General features: G+C 37.4%; 1 protein-coding gene across 1 annotated transcript in view; it reads right to left on the bottom strand.

Moving 5' to 3' along the window:
• The window catches only part of LOC121151870 (phospholipid-transporting ATPase ABCA3-like), a 55,992-nt gene extending 37,262 nt beyond the window's left edge, over positions 1–18,730 (bottom strand). Inside the window, exons 1-9 of the mRNA XM_040973722.1 lie at positions 18,624–18,730; positions 16,923–17,175; positions 13,262–13,383; positions 11,657–11,819; positions 7,901–8,157; positions 6,768–6,884; positions 6,421–6,538; positions 4,436–4,609; positions 1,032–1,213 (exon numbers count right to left, since the gene is read on the bottom strand). Of these exons, the coding sequence (XP_040829656.1) occupies positions 1,032–1,213; positions 4,436–4,609; positions 6,421–6,538; positions 6,768–6,884; positions 7,901–8,157; positions 11,657–11,819; positions 13,262–13,383; positions 16,923–17,175; positions 18,624–18,683 (1,446 nt within the window). The 5' untranslated portion in view covers positions 18,684–18,730. The remainder of the gene's footprint in view (positions 1–1,031; positions 1,214–4,435; positions 4,610–6,420; positions 6,539–6,767; positions 6,885–7,900; positions 8,158–11,656; positions 11,820–13,261; positions 13,384–16,922; positions 17,176–18,623) is intronic.
• Positions 18,731–20,980: the final 2,250 nt, after the last annotated feature.

Raw genomic sequence — 20,980 nt, forward strand, 5'->3', positions numbered from 1 at the left:
GTAAGAATCTCAGAAAGCTCAACAAGAAAACAATCCAGTTAAAAAGTGGGCAAAAGGTCTGGATACACAATTCTGGAAAGAAAAATACATTAGAAAATGCTCAATACCACAACCCTTCAGCAAAACTAAACCCAAACCACAATAAGATTCTATCTCAGTACAAACACACTGGCTAGCATTAAAATGGGAAAAATTTCTAAACAACTCATGAGGATATGGAGAAAATGGAGCCCTTACACATGGTTGTTGGGAACACAAATTAGTATAGCCATTATGGAAGAAAATACGATATTCCCCCCAAAATAAAAAATAAATGCAGCATCTGACCAAGTTATTCCATTTTTGAAATATATTCAGAGCAAATGAGCTCAGCATATAAAAAAAAAAAAAACCTGTACTCCCATGTTTATTGCAGAACTGTTGATCATAGCCAACATGTACCTGTCAACAGATTAACAGATTAAAAGAAACATATGACATATATACACAAAGGAGTATTATTTCACCAAATGTTTGATTCTATGATACATGTTACAAAGTTAACCAATAATAGTTTTAGTTGAGATAGGAAAATAAAATACCTGTCTCAGTACATAAGAGTGGGACACCATGAGGAAGGTACTAAAGACGATGATATTCTGGGATCAGCACTGTGGCACAGCAGGTGAGGCCATGGCCTACAGTTCCAGCATCCCAAATTGATGCTAGTTTGAATGCCAGCTGCCTCACTTGCAATCCAGCTCTCTGCTTATGGTCTGGGAAAGCAGCAGAGGACAGCTCAAGTCTTGGAACCCCTGCACCTATGTGGGAGACTCAGAAGATGCTCCCAGCTTCTTGCTTAAGTGTGGCCCAGCACTTGCAGCCATTTGGGAAGTAAACCAATGGATAAAACATCTCTCTTCCTCTTTCTCTCTTGTCCTCTCTCTGTATAACCCTGTCTTCCAAATAAATAATTTTTTAAAGGCAATGGCTCTACAAACCAGGTACAGAAGTGCTAGGATTTCTCTAAACAGCAAAGCATTAAGACTCACCTGAAGAAAGAAATACCATCTCTTGGGCACACCATACTCCCCCGGAAAGACAGCTTCTATATACCAGGTCACAAGGCCATACAAACAAGCATCAACTAAAAGCATTATAAACACATGGCCCAAAGTGAACGTGTCTCCTGGGATCACAGGTGAAAAAAGGTTATCCCACTGGACTCCAATCCCTGAAACATAATAGGATATAGTTACTTCAAATGTTCAACTATGACTAGAACAAAAATCACCTGACTGCTACATGATTAAACAACAAAGAACAATGTCTCAAGACAGGTATTGCCTTTTTTTTTTTTTTACTATGTGACGATATTTTTGATTTTAGGTTGTCTAAGAGAAGAATAAAGTGTATGACAACGTAAGAAACCTCTTTGGGTGGCCAAAACTAGCTCCAATCCCTTCTAGCCATCCAACCAGTCATAAGAAAGGGGAAAACTGAGAAGCACTAGTCTCATGATCCAGGAAAACAGGCTCACCAAAAGCCTGGGACTTATCATAGGACTCCAGTAGGCTTTCTTTCCCTTACATATTATCATCACACAAGTGAAGGCATACATACACTATGATTCTCTCCAGCCATACATCATGCCCACAATTTAGCTTAATAGAACTGAAAGTACACTAAAAGGTACATAAATGGTTTTAAGACACTGAACTATGGTAGCAATGAGGGAGATTGGATCAACAACTCCGATTAAGATTAGAGACAGATATTATACTTCATGCATCTAAAACAAGTTGACAGACAACTAAAGAAAACAGCTTGACCAAACCTTTGGCATAGAGTGAAGAGACAACAAACCAGTGCACAGAAAAACTTGGGGTGACTACCTACAAATCACAGAAAGCTGTTTCTTTACCAAAGACAACTGCCTAATTGCTGTTCATACACTAATACAATGAAATAGATTGCAATGACATGAGATTAGTTTTCACCTAATAACTGGCCACTCAGCAATCAGGGTTCATCTATTCTAGCATTATGTGACAGGTACAAATGAAACTTTCTTTAAAAACATCTTACATAGATTTGCTCTTTCCCTGATAAAACCCAAACCTTTTCCTTTGCTCCTCAAAGTTACCATAGACCATTTTGGTCTGTGCACGTGTGTCCATACTCATAATCTTATTCTTTGCTATTCCCCAAAATAAAGCGTATTTATATACAGATTGGGGTTTATATGCTTGTTTAACTTCACCTGAGAAAATTCTACAGCAAATCACTGGGTGAGAGAACAGAAGTTTCAGGGACACAAAAACAATACAGACACAGCAAAAAGAGTCTGGAAAAATCACTAAACAGAAAAATGCAGCCCTCAACAAGCAAAAACAGTTAACACTAAAGAGAAAATTTGATTTCCAGACAATATTATCACAAGATGATATTAAATTGATAAAAAAAATCCACAATGAATCAACATCAAACTTATTAGAAAAGACTAGAACTCTATTGTGTTAAATTTGTTCAATAACAGACCTCATGGTGGCACACAAGCTAATTCTCCACCTGCAACTGGTGGCATCCCAGATGAGGGCTGGTTCATGCCCTAGCTGCTCCACTTCCAATCCAGCTCTCTGCTATGGCCTGGGAAGGCAACAGAGGACGACTGAAGTCTTTGGGCCCCTGCATTCCTGTAGGAGGCCAGAAAAAGGTTCGTGGCTCTCAGCTCCTGGCTTTGGATATGCTAAGCTCTGGTCATGGTGGCCATTTTGGGGAGTTAACCAACAGACACCAAGACTTTTCTCTCTGTTTCTCTTTCTCTCTCTGTAAAACTATAACTTAAAAATTAAAACAACTGCATCTTTGTTTTTTAAAAAAAGAAAGCTAAATAAAATCCACTATAGACTACTAACTAAAAGAAACTAGGGGGAAAATGTGTGAACACATTGTGAATATCACTGAGGAGATAGAAAATGTTTAAAGAACCCAATGTGCTCACTCCAAGGCATCTAGGTAAGATGCCCTCCACATCTCAGTGATGGGATTGCTACAACTGGTACTCTTAAGTCCGTGAGACTGGGGATAGGTCCTAACTGCATTCCATTAGACAAAGCCCTCAGCTACCAGTTCATAATCCCCAGCATATCCAAAGATTGCCCCACAAGGATCTGGGACAGGTTACACCCACATTTTTTGGCTCCAGAACCATGGTTGTTGTTTCTGCATTGCCCATTCTATCTTCATGAGACAGGGTAATGTACCATCACTCATTATACCCAAATACTGTAGCTTATAATATCACCAATCACTTGTTGCATAGTGACTGAGGATGGTTTTATATGCAGCTTGAATAGCTAAAATTGCAGATGCTGGTGACAGAGGTCCCAGTGTCACCAACACCCTGTTGGACCTTATAAGGTCACAGCTCTGAGTCTTTGACTATAAAATCGCCAGTCACCTTAGCTTATTCTGTGGGACCTGGGGACAAAGTTCCCACCCTATCTCTATCCCACCCAATATCCTAGCAGATATTGGTGTTATAAGCCCCAGTGTCACTCATAGGTTCCATTCATCTCCCTATGCTCCAGAGTGCTGACGTTCAGCGCCTCAATCACAGAATTACACAGGGTAACTAAATCCGGATCTGGGAACAGCCCCCCTTGCTGTCCTTCACTTCAAGATCACAGCTATTGCAGTCACGAACTCCAATGTGCCTGCTACTTGATTCTAACAGGTTCATAAGGAATTTGCTCCTTTGGAGGCCCACAACTGCTGCAGAATCACAACACTACTTCTGTGAACTGCTGAAGTCTAGAAAGTTGTCCCACCAGATGACAATGACACTGATTACAGCCGAAGAAGTCACATGCAGGATGCACTTCAAGGTTTACCTAGAACCAAAGCCAAAAGTAATGACTCAACTAACATCCCACATTTCATCTAAATATATGTCTTTCTCAATGAAAGGTACGCCAAAAAGAAGATAGCACCAGACATTGAGCTCAAAAGCAGAGACCAACATAGAAACACAAGAAATGTGAAGAAGCAAGGAAACAGGAGCAAGGAAAACTCAGAAGGATCACAGTATATCTCCAGAAATAGATCATGATTTAAAAAGAACTTCAAGTAATGATTCTATAAAACTCAATGATACTTAAGAGAATATAGACAGATCATTTAAAGATATGAGGAAAATAACGCATCATGGATATTATTTTAAAAGAATCTATCATAAATATTGCATATACTATACTTATTGAAAGAACACACCTTCTCACCCTAAGATTGGGTACAAGGCAAGAATGTCCAATTTTACCACTTTTATTCAACACAACACAGTTAAAGGCCAAAAAGGTTCTTTTGCTCCCCACCTCTTGACCAACTGCATACTGCCTGCCTTTTCTTTCTAGAGATAAAACCATTAAAAGCACTTATGCAAAGAGAGACTCACTTTTCATTTCCGACTTGCACAGTAAATCAATCCAAATAGCTAGTGCAATATTTGCAATCAGACAGGAAGTTATCTTCTGAGTGAAGCTCATTTGTGCATACTGAGCTACAATGATTACTTGTGGAAAGAAGCTGACAAAATAGAAAAAACCAGTAATAGCGACAGCCAAAGAAGCTGAAAAGAAGATAGAATCTGTTTACACAGCTACAAAATCTTTTTTTTTTTTTACAAAATCTTGAAATAGAAATATCTTCACTTTATTACAAAATAACTCTAGCATGTAAACTATAAAAAGTAAAATTGTTTGGTTTTGTTTTGTTCACTGCTGTATCACTGGTACTTGGCATAGTGCCTAACACAAAGTAGGTGCTCAATAAATATTTTTATTTGAATTAAAATAGATAAATGAATGATGCAAGGAAGAAATCTTGTAATTTATCCTCCTTCTTCTAATACTGCAAATATTTTCTCATTGAAAGCACTTATCCATATGCTAATAAAGTTTTAATTTGTGTTCATCACCACTAAGCCTAACAAATCTCAGAGATTTAAAACAAGACACTACTATAACCAATACAAGAAACACAATCCTTAGAAAGTGTTATGGACAACTGCGTGACAGGAAATTTTAATACTCCCCACTAAACTCAGAAAGTGGCTGTATATGATTCCAGTCATACAAAATATCCAGAATCGGTAAACCCACAGAGGCAGAAAGGCATTAGGAGTTGCGAGGGTTAAATGGAAATTAAAACCCCAGAAAAAAAAAATGATTGTTTTATTAATGAAGTAATTCATTGCTGGCTGCCTACATTATACCATTCTTCAGCATATCATTTTAGTCTTTCTTACATTGGTATAACAATTTTTATAACCATACTTTCATTGTGCTGTTATGTGTTAATATGACTCTCTGTTTTGTAAGATCCACCCATAGATTGTAGTGTTATTGCTAAAAAAAACAAAAACACCAGTGCAATGTAATTTTTTTTTTTTTTTTGGCCATAAAATAGCTTGCTTCATAGGCTTTGTGGCCTAAACGGCCAAAAGAAAAGTAATAATTTTCAGTTATTCAGCACATGATACATAAAATTTTTTTAAATGGTGAAAAACCTCTTGTCTGAAATGGAACATTTCCTTATTTCTTAAATAACAAAATAATGGTCCCTAAAAAAATACTCTACAAATCCCTTAGCTAAAAGAGTTTGGATCTCCCCCAGAAACATATGCTCCTCCTCTTCCTCACTTGTCAAACACAAAAGAGAAGGAAAATAATTCTTATTTGTTTGTCTGTGTTTGTGTGTGTGTGCTTGTGTATCTAACATGATTTAGGAACATAGTAAATTATCCCGCGACCTCAGTGAATAAAGCGCCTTTTTCTATATGACTCCATTTAGGTTTATATCTGCCGGTCACATATGACCTTATCTTGATTGTTAAACTCCTCTCAAATGCATTCTATGCATGTTAACTTTCATGGATCTTTGTACTTCTCAGACCTCTTCACATGCATGTTATTCCTCTTTACTCACAACTTAAGTAGAAGATACATAAAAAGTGTCATCTAAACTATAAGTAGAGCTCTCAAATTTTTGATCAATTTAAGGCCCAGCACAATTACCCAGTGGCTAAATTCTTGTCTTCCACATGCCAGGATCCTATATGGGCGCTAGTTAGTATCCCAGCTACTCAACTTCCCATCCAGTTCCCCGCTTGTGGCCTGGGAAAGCAGTATTGGGTGTCCCAAAGCCTTGGGATCCTGCACACACGTGAAGACCCAGAAGAAGCTCCTTGCTCCTGGATTTGGCTCAGCTCATCTCCAGTCACTGAGACCACTTGGAGAGTGAACCCTGGATGGAAGATCCTTCTGTCTCTTCTTTCCCTCTAAATCTGCCTTTCCAATAAACAATAAATAAATCCTTAAATTTTTTTAAAAAAATCAATTCAAGCATGAATAGTTTAATATAAAGAAGTTCTACACTCACCATTAGTGAAGAATGTGCTAATCATAAAAGCAAAAATTATTAAGCTGGTGACATAACACAGGAGAAACAGAACAACGACTGAGGGGTCACTGTACTGAAGGACTCTCTCATGAGCAAGCTGGCAAAATAATCAGGAATCTGGTTTAGACACATTCAAAGTAATATTACAAAAACAAAAGGATAGGAAAACAAACATTTGGTGTTTGGGCCACACTGCTCAGTGAGATACAAATTAACTGAATAATTCATTTCTCACAGAATGCCACTAAAATGCATGCCCCACCCCAATTACTTTACACATCTTGAAGTTTAACTGGAAATTCTCTGTATTACAACTGATTACTTGCCTTGAGAAATAGAACTCCATACAGCAAAAGGATAATAATTCCATACATGATAAAGTACGTGACAAAATAGGCAGCCCAAAGCATACTATTACTGAGTCCTATCATGAGCTGATACTCCTATGGGAAAGTGGACACAAACCAAATATGAAAAACGATTACTGATTTTCAAAATACATTCACATGCATTATCAAATTTAATTACCACAATGACTTAAAACAGGGTAACTACCATAACATCCAAAGCTCAGAATGGTCTGGTGACTAATCAAAACTATCCTCCTAGGAAATGACAAAGCTGAAACTTCAGCTCAGATTTGTAAGTCTGGTGATCTTCTCTCCAATAAATTACTAGCTGTGGTTCTGATGTAAAGAATCCTTAAATAAACATTTTAAATGCAAAATGACTGCCCTTATTCTAATTCTGTCTCCCCCTCCCCCGAGGAAGCAATAAGTCAGAAGAAAAATAAATCTTTTAAAAAAAATTTAGAAAAAGAAATGTAAGATATTATAACCATTATGGAGGAAAGTATGTGATTGCTCAGAGATTTGCAAACAGAGCTACCATATGACTCAGCTATCCCACTCCTGGGAATTTACCCAAATAAAAATAAATCAGCATATGAGAGAGTTGTTTATATACTTATATTACAAGGATACCCATCAACTCAAGACAGGATAACAAAATTTGTGACATGTAGACTCTATAAAATACTACTCAGCCATAAAAAGAACGAAATTCTGTCTTTTGCAACAAAATGCATACAACTGGAAACCATTATGCTTAGTGACATAAGACACCCCAAAAAGGTAATTAATATATGCCTTTTGGTAATTAATATTCAAAGAGTACAAAAGCATGTAATTGGTATGAGTGAGACTGACTTTTTTGACCCATCTCCATAGCAATATTTTAAAAATAGCAGTTTGATCAATAAAACTACAAACCAAATCAGGAATTTAGTTAAAAGAAAACATCAGAAAATTGATAAATGGTATAGGGTAGGTCTCATTGACCTAAATTTGCACATGGTTACAGCAACAAAATTCACTAGTGCTAAATATATAGGCATGATCAAACCTTCCACATACATCTGTCCCATAGGCCCAAAATGTAACAAATAAAATGAAGTTACCTTTAGGCGGCTTTCCTTTTCTGACACAATGGTCCCAACAATGCTAAGTACATTGTGAGAAAACACAAATACAACAATCCAAGGAAATAAACCTATAAAAACCCACATAAAATTATCATGGTGATAGGCAGGATATGGAAATCTTCTAGCAAAAATGTTCAATCCAGCCAAGATTATTCCAGCATTGTCACTATGATATGAAATGATAGCTTTATCTACGGAATGCTGCACAGCCAGAAACCCTCTCCTGATGTACCCTAAATGAGAAAATAAAGATCATCAGCGACAGTATACTATGAAACAGCAGGAAAAACTGAAAAATCCCAATTCAGAGAATAAAATAATTTCAAAAACACTTATTGTGATTCTGGACCTAACATATAATACATCACATGGAAATGTATTACCATCATCCCAAAACTACATAGGACATGAAAAATGATACCATTGTTTTATGCAATTGCACTAGTCAAACTAAAGGAGAATTCAAACACATACTACCAAGGCCTTTTGCTATACTTTCAACATACATGCCCCTCAGAATTCAAATGTTCAAACTTCATACCCAGTGTGTCAGTGGCCAAAGGTAGAACCTTTTGCTAAGTGGGCAAGTCATGCATGCTCCGCCCTCACACATGAGATTAGTGCTCTTATAAAACAGACCAAAGAAATATCTGCTATGATTCAATATGGTTTGTCTCTCTCTGAATTCATGCATAAAGTTAATTCCCAAAAATACATGTTGATTATATTAAGGCGGAAACTTATGACTATGATGTTTGGGATAGAGCTCCCATGATTGATTCTTACTTGTTTTACAAAGGGTGGATGTACAAAGCTACAGACAGGCATGGACACTCCTTGTCTCTCATCACGTGACACCCTGTACTGCTGAAGGACTGTGCCAGAAAGTAGGCTACCTGCCACACAATGACACAGCCAAAAGGAGTCCTCCAAACAGCCTGCACTTTGTTGTTTAGCTACAGCTAGAACTTATTTCAGCTTGCTGTGTAAGAAAATATATATATATATAATGTGGGGCTTTTGCTCTGGTGAATGGCTTAAATCTCCACCCATGGCACTGGCATTCTAAAAGGATGCTTGTTCTGGTTCTAGCCGCTCCTCTTCCAGTCCAGCTCCCTGTTTATGGCTTGGGAAAGCAGCAGAGGATGGCTCAAGTCCTTGGTCACCTGCGCTCATGTGGGAGACCTGGAAGCTCCTGGCTCCTGGTTTTAGATCAGCCCAGCTCCAGCTATTGTGGCTATTTGGGAAATAAACTAGCAGATGGAAGATATCTCTCTCCCTCTTTTTTTCTCTTTCTCTGTCTCTTTCACTTTGACTTCCCTTTTCTCTGTAACACTGCCTTCCAAATAGAAACAAACAAACCTTTAAAAAGTAATGCAAGAGAAACTGGATTAGAGCCAATTACTCCATTCTCATTTCCCATACCTTCCTTGGAAATGACTGTTTTGACATTAGATCCTGGAAGTACCCAATCTTGATTTTTTTTTAATTATTATTTTTACAAGACTAATGGATTTAAGAGTTTGTCTTTAGTCTCAGATGAAAATTTAGACTTTTCTATTAATGTTGGACTAAGACTTTAGAACTGCTGCGAATGGAATGGTTGTGTCGGAAAAGGACATGAATTTTGGTGGACGAAGGACAGAACGCTATCATTTCTTTATGGTGAATTCCCCTAGACTCATGTAGACATTTAATTCCCAAAGTCATATGTCAACAACATTAAAATGGCAGCTACTTAATCTAACTATGGTGTTTAGAGGTGGGGGCCTTTGGGAAATGATACGATTAGGTAAGAGCATTAGAGTAGAATCACCTTGAGTGAATCAGAGGCCCTTCTCTCTCTCTCTCTCTCTCTCTCTCTCTCTCTCTCTCTCTCTCACACACACACACACACACACACACACACACATCTCTATTTCTTGCCATGATGAGTTTATGTCATCTAAGGACTGCCAAAAAGAAGGCTATCCTCAAAGGAGACCCCAAGACCTTGCATCTCCAGCTCAATGAGCTACAATAAATCTTTTTCCTTTATAAAGTAGTCCATATCAGAAACTCTGGAATACTAGAAGAAAATTTGTTAATATAGTACTTAAATCCCTGTTGCCCTTTTCACTTTCTACCATGTAAGGACCCAGCAATTGTCCCAAGAAATTGCCGGTTTGGAAGCATTCAGCAAACCTCTGCAAGGTAAGGAGTCTTGTAATACCTTGATCTGACACTTCATAAACTCCAGAATTGTGATAACTAAAGATTTCCATTATTTTCAAATTACTCAGTCTGTTGATATTTTATTACAGCAGCTGGGAACAGATTAAGACACCACTCTACACTGAACATATAAGTAAGTATATTCGTTAAATTGTATTTACAAAATACATGAAATGTTCTCTTTTATTAATAAAAGAATATACATTTTAAAAATAAATATAAATAAAGCTCAAAATAAAACTTATACAATCTGATTTACAGTAATATCAAACAAAATAAAATATTTAGAAATAAAGTTAATGAAGGAGATAAAGAAAATACTGAAAACAACAAAATTGCTGGCAGAAATTTAAGACACAAATAGTGGAAACACACTCCATGTTCATATATTTGAAGAAACACAACTAATAAAAATTTCTACACTGGGGCCAGCGCAATAGCACTAGTGGTTAAAGTCCTCACCTTGAACACACCAGGATCCCATATGGGCGCCGGTTCTAATCCCGGCAGCTCCACTTCCCATTCAGCTCCCTGCTTGTGGCCTGGGAAAGCAGTCAAGGACACTCCAAAGCCTTAGGACCCTGCACCTGCATGGGAGACCTGGAAGAGTTCCTGGCTCCTGGCTTCGGATTGGCGCAGTTATGGTCACTTGGGGAGTGAATCATCAGACAGAAGATCTTCCTCTCTGTCTCTCCCTCTCTCTATATATCTGTCTTTGCAATAAAAAATAAAATAAATATTTTAAAAAGTCTACACTAGCAAAGTGAACATTAATTTTTAACAGCTGCTTTTTAATATATCAAATAGTCTATTATATTCTTAACCAGGTCTTGAATACAGAACATTTCTATTGTTTACATTTTTCACTGATAATGGCCAAGTACATGTAGTTTTGACTACTGTTGAATAATTTCCTAAAGAGAAACATCAGATATGTTAAAAACCTAACCCTTATTGGTGTTCTTTTTTCTTCAAGGTAATTTGCAAAACAAAAATCATTTAAAATTGTCATTAAAAAAATCATTCAACTCAAAATGGTATAAAATACAGGCCATGTTAATATTCAAGATATGTGTCCACTCAGCAGATGAAAATCTAGGACCATATAGACAGGTAGGACAACGTAAATGCATAAGGGTGCAAAGTTTGGGAAATTAGTTAAGGTAATAAGAGGATAATTTTTTTAAAGATTTATTTTTATTATTTTTTTATTGGAAAGGCGGATATACAGAGAGGAGAGACAGAGAGGAAGATCTTTCGTCCGATGATTTACTCCCCAAGTGAGCGCAACGGCCGATGCTATGCCGATCCGAAGCCAGGAGCCTCTTCCGGGTCTCCCACGCGGGTGCAGGGTCCCAAAGCTTTGGGCTGTCCTCGACTGCTTTCCCAGGCCACAGGCAGGGAGCTGGAAGAAAGCGGGGCTGCCGGGATTGAACCGGCGCCCATATGGGATCCCGGGCGTGCAAGGCGAGGACCAAAAGTAAGAATGTGAAAATGTGTGCTGAAGGGTTTACTCACCGGGATTTCCTCCATCGCTCCTTCTCGGGTTCCTGGGCCCTAGCGTAGGCACTTCTGGAAAGAGAAATGCTGTATCCCAACTTGCTGACTGTCGACTCCAGGTTGACCTTTGTAAACTATTACGGTCAAAAGTGTAATTACTAAAACGTAGATGATATTTTACCTAGAATGAACAATAGAAAACAAATCCTTTAAACCAATGAACATTAAAAGGCAAATATTATTAGTGAAAAGAAACAAAGCATTAATTTTTAAATTGTGTCTTAAGGGAAGTATAATAACTTAGGATTCCACCACACAGGCTGGTAATACACTCCAAAAGCGCAATCAGTACAGGTTGTAGCCACACACTGTGATCTTTATGACATTTTGCTTCTGAGTTTCAAAGACAACAATCATGTTATCTTCATCGCCACTGTGAACATGTTTTTTTCTAGACCTGGAATTGGTACGCCTACCGAGAGAACATCAAAAGTCCCTTAGAGGGACATCAATCAGATGTAAAACAGCAAATCCGAGGCTTCACTACACCTCCCACCACAGAACGAAAAGCTGCCAACAATTCACAGACAAGATGATCTTATTTTTTGGGGAAAAAAAAAAGTCTTCTACGTAGTTCACAGAGCAGAATGTAACATGCACAAAGGGCAACAGCATCAGTAAAATGACTGAAAAGAGCAAGAATAAGGAACTAACAGCTAACTTAAGTGTTTGAGGCAAAGCCTTGTTGTGCACGGGAACGTGAGAGAGGGCTATAAAGAGAATCAAGATTGTATTACCGAGAGGTGAAAGAACAATCTGCCTCTACTGCCACAAACCCCAGGTTAGGGTCAGCTCAAAGAAGGACTAGTGATAGTGGCAAAAAGTAAGCAGAGGGTTTTGCTATGGGAGAATCCTTCACTCCTCAGAGGCACTGAGACAAATCTAGGGAACTGCCAAGAACACACAGCTGTATTACTAGCGAGGAAAGAGCGCGGCCCGAATGACGCCTCCCCCTACCCAGGCTGCTGCTGCACAGTGCAACGTCGGGACCACGCCCACCTGCAGCTCATGACAACTGCTCAGAAGCCCAAACCCAGTAACAAGCACCACATCCAGAGCTTCCTTTCTGCATCTTACAAAACAGCCAGATTACTAACCCCTGCCAGTGAATATGTCTCATATTTAGAAAACTCAAATTCCCAGCTGACAGCACACTCCCACATGCTCCTGTATGTAGCTCAGGTAACTCCACTTGTTTTCTCCCAAAATTACCAAAATGACCCCAACTGAAATGATCTCCAAGAGTATCTTCTGAATCTCCCATGTGGGTGCAGGGTCCTCCACTGCTTTCCTAGACCACAAGCAGGGAGCTACATGGAAAATGAAACAGCCAGGACAAGAATCAGTGCCTTTATGGGATGCCAGCACTTGGAGGCAAAGGATTAACTAGCTGAGCCAATATGCCATCCCCTAGATTGAAATTTCTATTCTTTGTAAGTGAACAGTTATATTCTTGGACAAGTTACAATTTCTCCCACTTATAAAATGGGACTGTTACCTATATCTCACTAAATCCCTTAAATCAAAAAAAATATTATCAGGTCTTTATATAAACTTCCCCACCTGAAGCGGCAAGCTGTCTTTGTTTTGGAAATCATGATCAAATACAATGGCAACCAGTACAGGAGGAGAATTTTGGCTGTTAACATAATCCTCAAATTTTTTTTCTGAAGGAAAGCCACGAACTGTAAAGACAAAACTCTTATGATGAACCTTCACTATGCATATCATAATCCTGTCATGATATCATAAATTTCAAAGTATTGCTTAAATGTTGACATCATTTACCACCTTAACCCTATAGAGTACAAAAGCGTATAAATAATACCTATTTGAAAAATAAATTATTCACATAATGCAATAGGGGAAAATAGCCAATGTAATAGAAATATTAATTTTAAAAATCTGAAAATGTTTGTTATAAAAAAGAAGATACACAGCTAATAGTGATATAAAAATATTCAATTAAATCAGCAAAGTTAAAATTATAATGATTTCAGTGCACACTGGCTAGAAGTTACATCAGTATTTGTATCCATTAAACGAAACAATATACTTTTCCTTTTGCTATATAAGCAAAAGCATATAATCTTTACCTAAAATTTAAGTGATTAACACTGTTCTCTTGCTTTGTTTTTGTTTTAACAGAATCCAGGGAACTGGTCCTTCCAGATACATATCTATAACCTGATGAAACATAGGCACATAGGACCCTGAATTTACATACGCTCCCTCTTTTTCAAGCTCATAAAAAATCTTGCTAAAATTTAACACAACACATAGCTAATAATAAAAACAAAATTAAAAAGAAGATGATGAAGAAGAGAGAAGAGATGAAATATTTAGGTTGAAGAGATGAAATATTTAGGTTCTATAGATGAAAAGGGAGATGAAAAGGAGAGCACATGTTTTATTCCTTGTCTCCATTTTCTTAAATCCTATACTTTATCAATAAGCAAATTATTAATTTTAGCAAATTAAATGTTTTGTATAACTTTATCTGAGGTGGACATTTGGTACAACAATTAAAATAGTCTGTGCTGCCTGCATCCCCTATGGAACAACCTAGGATGGAGTCCTGGCTCCACTTCCAGTTCCAGTTCCTACTTACGTGTAAGGTGATGGCTAAAAGTAGTTGGGGCCCTGACACTCACGTGGGAGATCCAGACCGAGTTCGGGACTCCTGGCTTCAGTTTGGCCCAGCTCCAGTTGTTGCCAGCAACTAGAGAATGAATCAGTGGATGGAAGCCCACACTCTTTCTCTCTCCCTTTCAAATAAAATGGCATTCAGAATTTGAGACTCCACATTAACTTTTACACTATTTCTATGAAAAAAAAAATGCCATTGGAATTTCTTATAGAATTCCATTCAATCTATAAAATGTTTTGGGGTAGTATAAACATTGTATGAATGAATACTAATTCTTTTCATCCATGAACATATTTCCATTTAGGGGACTTCAATTGCTTTCATAAATATTTTATCATTTTCCATTAAATTGATCCCTGAATGTTTCTTTTTTGATTCTGATGTAAATGATACTGTGTTCTTGATCTCCTTATCCAATCATTGTTTGTAGAAATACAGTTCATCTTATGTTGATTTATCTACGCCAGCCTTGCTGAATTTCTTTCTTTTTAGGTTGAATCTTCAAGGACAAAGTCATCTGCAAATACAATTTTACTTCTTCCCTTTTGCTTTCTTTCATGTCTGATTTTGCTAGTACTTCAAGTTCTGTGCTGAATGCAGGGGTGAGAATGGGCATCCTTGCCTTATATGGGATTTTACAGGAAAAATTTGCAGTTTTTTCCCATTCCTCCTGATGCTATCTGTTCACCTTTTTCAATAAATTACCTTAATAGTGGTGAGAACATTTCTTTTTCATGTCTATTATTTTAGACATGAAAGCCTATGCTCTTTGAGTCCCTGATTTACTTACCGTTAGCCAGAGGCCTAGCTGGTGCTTCGCTTCAGCTCTCGGACACAAGTGGACTGATTAGCTAGAAGGAATGCTTTCAGTTCTGGTTAGGCTCAGAGGACTACTACTTGTCTGCCCTATAAATTCCCAATCGCGTGCTAATTTGAAGCCTGATGTAAAAGCAGCGGCTGGAAAAGTTGATTGCTGGGAATCATGATACAGCAAGCACTCAGTTCACTCTGCTTCACTCAGAAGCAGATCCAGTGATACACTCAACAAATGATCTTACAGCTCTTTTTAGGTCAATCTGGCCGTGATAAACCCTTTCAGTTTGTCTAGGAATGTCTTAAGTCCTTCACTTTGGAAGGACAGCTTTGCTGGGTACAGCATTATGAATTGCTAAGTTTTCTTCCGTGCCACTTCGAGTTCATCATATCGTTCATTTTGGCTTGCGAGGTATCTGTTGACAAGCTATTGTCAGCCTAATGGAAATGGCCTTTTATGAGAGATTATCATCTCTTGATGCTTTTGAGATTCCTTCTGTCTTTAGCTTTTGACCAATTTTGATTATATAAGGCCTCAAAAATATCCCTAAGCACTGATCCTACTTGGAGTTTTTACAGCTTCAAGAATCTGCATGTTCATATCTTCCTCACCCTTTCCCCAAGATTTGGAAATCATTCTTTAGCTTTCTTTCCTGTTCTCTCTTCTGTATACGTAATTCAAGCATAATTCATGCAGTCAAGGTGTCCCGTAAGACCCTTATATTTCCATCACCCTTTTCAACATTATTTTATTTTGTTCCCTCTAAGTGGTTAATTTTGAATGATTGCCTTCATATTCATTAATCTTGCTACACGACCAAGTGTACTTTTTTCAGATGTGTTTTGTTCTTTGGTTCAAGAATATCTTAGGTTATTTTTATGGTTTCTTTTTATTACTCATTTTTTTTCTGCATCATTTTCCTAACTTCACTCAGTTTGTCCATATGTGTTTTCTTGTACCTTACTGAGATTCTAGGACAATTTAAGTCTTCTTTCAGACTATTAGCAGACCTCCATTTTGTTGAGTTTCTTGCTTTGTTAGTTTATTAGTTTCCTTTGGTGGCTTCATGTCTTCCTGATTGTTTATTATCCATATAATATTTGCATTAGCACTGCTTTTTGGTTTGTTTTTTTATTGGAAAGTGAGATATACAGAGAGGAGAAGACACAGAGAGGAAGATCTTCCATCCATTTATTCACTCCCGAACAGGCCACAACAGCTGGAGCTGCGCCGACCCAAAGCCAGGAGACAGGAGCCTCTTTCATGTCTCCTATGCGTGTACAGGGTCCCAAGGCTTTGGGCCATCTTTCACTGCTTTCCAAGGCCACAAGCAGGGAACTGAATGGGAAGTGGGGTCTCCAAGATTAGAACCGGTGCCCATATGGGATCCTTGTGCATGTACAAGACTAGAACTTTAACCAGGCCCAGCACTGCTTTTTTCAAAGAGCATGTACTTCTTCCAATCTTCATAGATCTGTTTAATCAAGTTAAGCCCATTTCCTCTCCCATGCTAATGGAAGGGCTTCCAGGATGAGAAATCCTTGCACAATTTTTCCATGATTCATATTTTCTGTGACCTTTTTGAGGATCCCTGGTATGCACAGATGTCAAGAACATTTGAAAGAAAATAAACATCTTTTAATACCATTTTTCATACATGACTGAAGTACCCTTACACATTATACCAAAAAAATTTTTTAAAATTTTTAAAATTTTTAAAATTTTTAAAAATCTCACCCTCAGATATTACAAGTTCTAACCTGTGAAATTGACTTTTAAATCTCTTTTCACCCACTCAGTAATATTTTTTGCTACTTCACTATTAGAAGGCACATAAACGATTTGAAATTCAGGTTGAATAACAGTGATGGAATTGGGTAGCTTGAATGAAACAGGATTAAAAGTAGAAGCATTAAAAAGTGGGCTTTGCGCATTTCTGCGCATAGTCAAGATCAAATGAAAGAATAGAAATGTCAAGAGTATTTCCACGACTAGACCAATTATCTGTCGACCCTAGGAAGGAAAACAAAAGACTGTTAATTACCCTAAAATTATCTATATGTATTGATACTCCTATAAACATACAACATATACACAATACAAACATATCATTCTTTTATTCTACAAAATAGGGAGTTCCCTAGTTTACACACTATTAATGAAAATGTAAATTAGTGTAGCTCCTGTGAAAAACAGTGCGGAAATTTCTTTAAAAACTAGGTATAAAGTTTCTCAATTTATGGTTTGTGTGTGCTCTACCTGCAGCCCAAAACTTCAAGAGGGCAGTACTGGCATTTGGAAACACAAGTCTGGTGTAGTCTCCTGCCTAGACAGAGTAGAAAGAAAAGAATACAGAAGAACACAGGCCCAATAGTACTTTTATGATATTTTGGTTTTGACTGTGTGCAATACTAAGGTGGAATCATTGCTACGTAACAGCTAGCAGTACAGCATTCCCGGCTGCAGGACTACTCTTGGAGGGCTTGGGAGGCCTGGGGTGCTTACCAGCTCTCTGAGGACCACAGGGTCATTTGGAATTTCCTAGCTACATTTGGGACCTTGCCTGGCATTATGAAATTTAGATTATATCATACTGGAAAATATGTGCCTGCAGAATTGCAGGTTCCAGTTTGCTGGTGATCACCAAAGTTGGAATTGGTATGTTAGAGAGACCCCATTAGGTAGCATCATGTCCCAGCCCAGTCTCAGGCATAATTAAAAATCCCTACACTTCACTATTTTCAATGTATTCTGGAAATAAGTGTAACATTTTTATACACTGCAATGTTTCAGCTTAAAAATGGCACTGAACTTGGCAGTGGGAAAATTAATCTTTATTATTAAAGACCGTACAAGGATTGTAAATAATGTTATTATTCATTCTATTCAATCAGTGGAATTCATTATGTTAGGTGAAACAAGTCAAGCACTTAAAGATAACACACATAATCACTCAAAGTGGAACATTAAAAAGTTTATCTTACAGAAGTTACAGTACAGTGGCTATCACAGAATTGAAAGTAGTAGGAAGAATGGGGAAAGGTTGACTAAAACCAATTAAGCTATAGTAAGATACCAGTAGTAAATTCTGTTGTACTATTGTACAGTAGACTAACTATATGTAATGAAAATGTATTGTATCTGTCTCCAATTAAAAAAAACTAAAATAATGGATTTTGAATATCTTTACCATTTGAAAATGTTCAGTCTCTAAGGAGATGGACATTTTTGCCTTGAATTAAACATTATGCACTATATACATATAAGGAAACAAGGACAGTAACCCATAATATGTATAGTTCTCACATGTCAGCAAAAATAAAAATTTAAAAGATTAAGTGCTACCTCTAGCCTTGGAGTGGAAAGAAAAAGAGACTGAATTGAAGGTGAATATGCTATTAAAAAAAATCGCCCTTTGGTTTCATTAGCCTTTTCAACCATTTCCCCAAAATTCTACTTACCTTTAAAAGAAAATTCTTCCAGAGGAGGGCTGAAAATTGTATGGGCCATGATGAAGTCATCTGATCATAAACAATAGAAGTTCAATTCTTAAGAAGGAAATAAAGTTTAAATGTTTAAGTCACCTGCAGGAATATTAAATTTAATCAATTAAAAGGATGACTTGATTGTTTTGCTCTTGCGTTTTTATTTGACAAGCAGGGAAACATAGTGATCTGGATCCAAGAACTAGAAACTCAATCCAAAACTCCCAAGTGGCTGGAGCCATTACTGGTACCTCTGGACGTTCAAGAGCCAGAACCTCCTGTTATACCCTGATTCTTCAACTTGGGACACAAGCACCTTACCTGATATCTTATCCACTAAGCTTAAATATTCAGTCTTACTTAATAATTTTTCACAAATTCTGAAAAAAAACATGCTTGAAATAATTATTTGTCTGCTTCTATATGCATCACATTAATCCATTAAGTACACACCAAAGGATTTACATTATGTATAAAGACATTAGGCAATACTGATGTAAAGAATAATAACCTGCAACTTATTTTCACGAAGACATAAAGTACAAGAGCAAGTATTGCAGTGCAATGGGATAAGCACCACTTGGGATGCAATTCCTTGCCAAAGCCTGACCTAGCCCTGCATGTTGTGGCTATTTCAGGAGTAAATCCGTGGATGAAAAAAACAAAATCCTTCTCTCACTGTCACTCTGCCATTCAAATAAATAAAGCTGCTTTAACAAAGAAAGATGTAAAACACAAATGCATTATGTCACCTGTTATTTGTTTAGGCTCTGAGAGAGTTTCACAAATTTCAAGGGTAAGTATCAATTCACCCTTACTCTGTGTCATGCCCCATGTTAAATGTGAGATCAATTCAAAACAATCATGACTTTCTCGTCATAGATGCAACAGTACGGTAAGTATGGTAAATAAATTAAGAATCTAGAATCTGAACACAGGCAACTTGGGTTCAGATCCTGTTTAACAAGTTGTATAATTTTGAACAAAAACTAGACAAAAAAGGTCTGCTTTCATCTTTATTATTCAATATAGTTCTGAACATTATAGCCAGAACCATTAGGAAAAAAAAAAGAAATAAAAGAGATAGAAATTGCAAAGATGAAAGTCAAATTATTACTATCTGCAAATGACATGATCCTAAATACTGGGAAATAGAAAGACTATTAAAAGACTACTGAAAAAAAAAGAGAGAGACTATTGAAATTCATAGGCGAGTTTGGTAAAGTTGCAGGATATAAAAGCAACACACAAAAATCTATAGCCTTTACACACACAATGTTAGAAATACTTTTTAAAATACTTTTGAACAAATTTAGCGAACGATGTAAAAGATCTTTTCAATGAAAATTACAGAACAGAGACTTCATGGAACAGCAATAAGAGAAGACAGACGCACCATTGCCAGGCATTGTTTTGTTTACACAGTTCCAGCTCTAGGGTAGGGGGTACTGTCCTCCGAGGGCAAAGTAATAGCCCCCACTACTGAAAACTTCAAGGGGGAAATTCCATGCTCCCTATTGGTTTCAAGTCCAGCCTGGGAAGCTGGTGGGGATCTGGGCAACTATTTTGCCCCATGTTGCCTCCCTCCCTTCCGCCAGTCAAAGTGCCAGACTCAATCAGCTGTAGAGTTGCAACTGAATTGTGTCCTGAGTTGGGAACAGCAATAATTCTATTGCTTTCACAGGTCATGGGGTGGTGGCCAAGACAGGAAAGCTTGGAAGGAGGAGAGCAAATCTAAGTAATTCCACTAACATCCAGAAGCAGACAAGGATGTCCACTCTCACCCCCACCTTATACCCTACATAAAAATCAACTCAAAATGGATCAGGGATCGAAGTTTAATGCCTGAAACCATCAAGCTACAAGAGGAAAATACAGGGAAATGTGCTCATACTATATAAATAAAACAAGTGATATGATCCTGTGATCCTTCTTCTGGGAATTTATCCAAAGGAAGTGAAATCAGCATTTGAATGAAATAACAATAAACCCTTAAAACTTGGGAAGAAATCTTCATGATCTGAATTTAGCAAGTCATCCTTAGATAGAACACCCGAAGAAAATCAAAATAGGCGTTATCAAGATGAAAAACTCTCCAGCATCAAGAGCACTATCAGAAAAATGCAAAGATTACCCAAAGAATAAAGTTTTGGCAAGTCATATACATCACAGAATTTCATATCCTGGATATATAATCTTATAATTCAATCACAAAAGAGAATCCTGTTCAGTAATAGACATCCTTAAGTAAAAGGACTGAAGTAGACATCTTTCCAAATTAATACAACCGGCCATTATGTTTATGAAAAAATGCTTGACAAAATCAGTTACTA

This window comes from Ochotona curzoniae, unplaced genomic scaffold, assembly GCF_017591425.1.
Source record: "Ochotona curzoniae isolate NIBS_2020 unplaced genomic scaffold, NIBS_Ocur_1.0 contig_2321, whole genome shotgun sequence".
In the NCBI taxonomy this organism is placed as follows: domain Eukaryota; kingdom Metazoa; phylum Chordata; class Mammalia; order Lagomorpha; family Ochotonidae; genus Ochotona; species Ochotona curzoniae.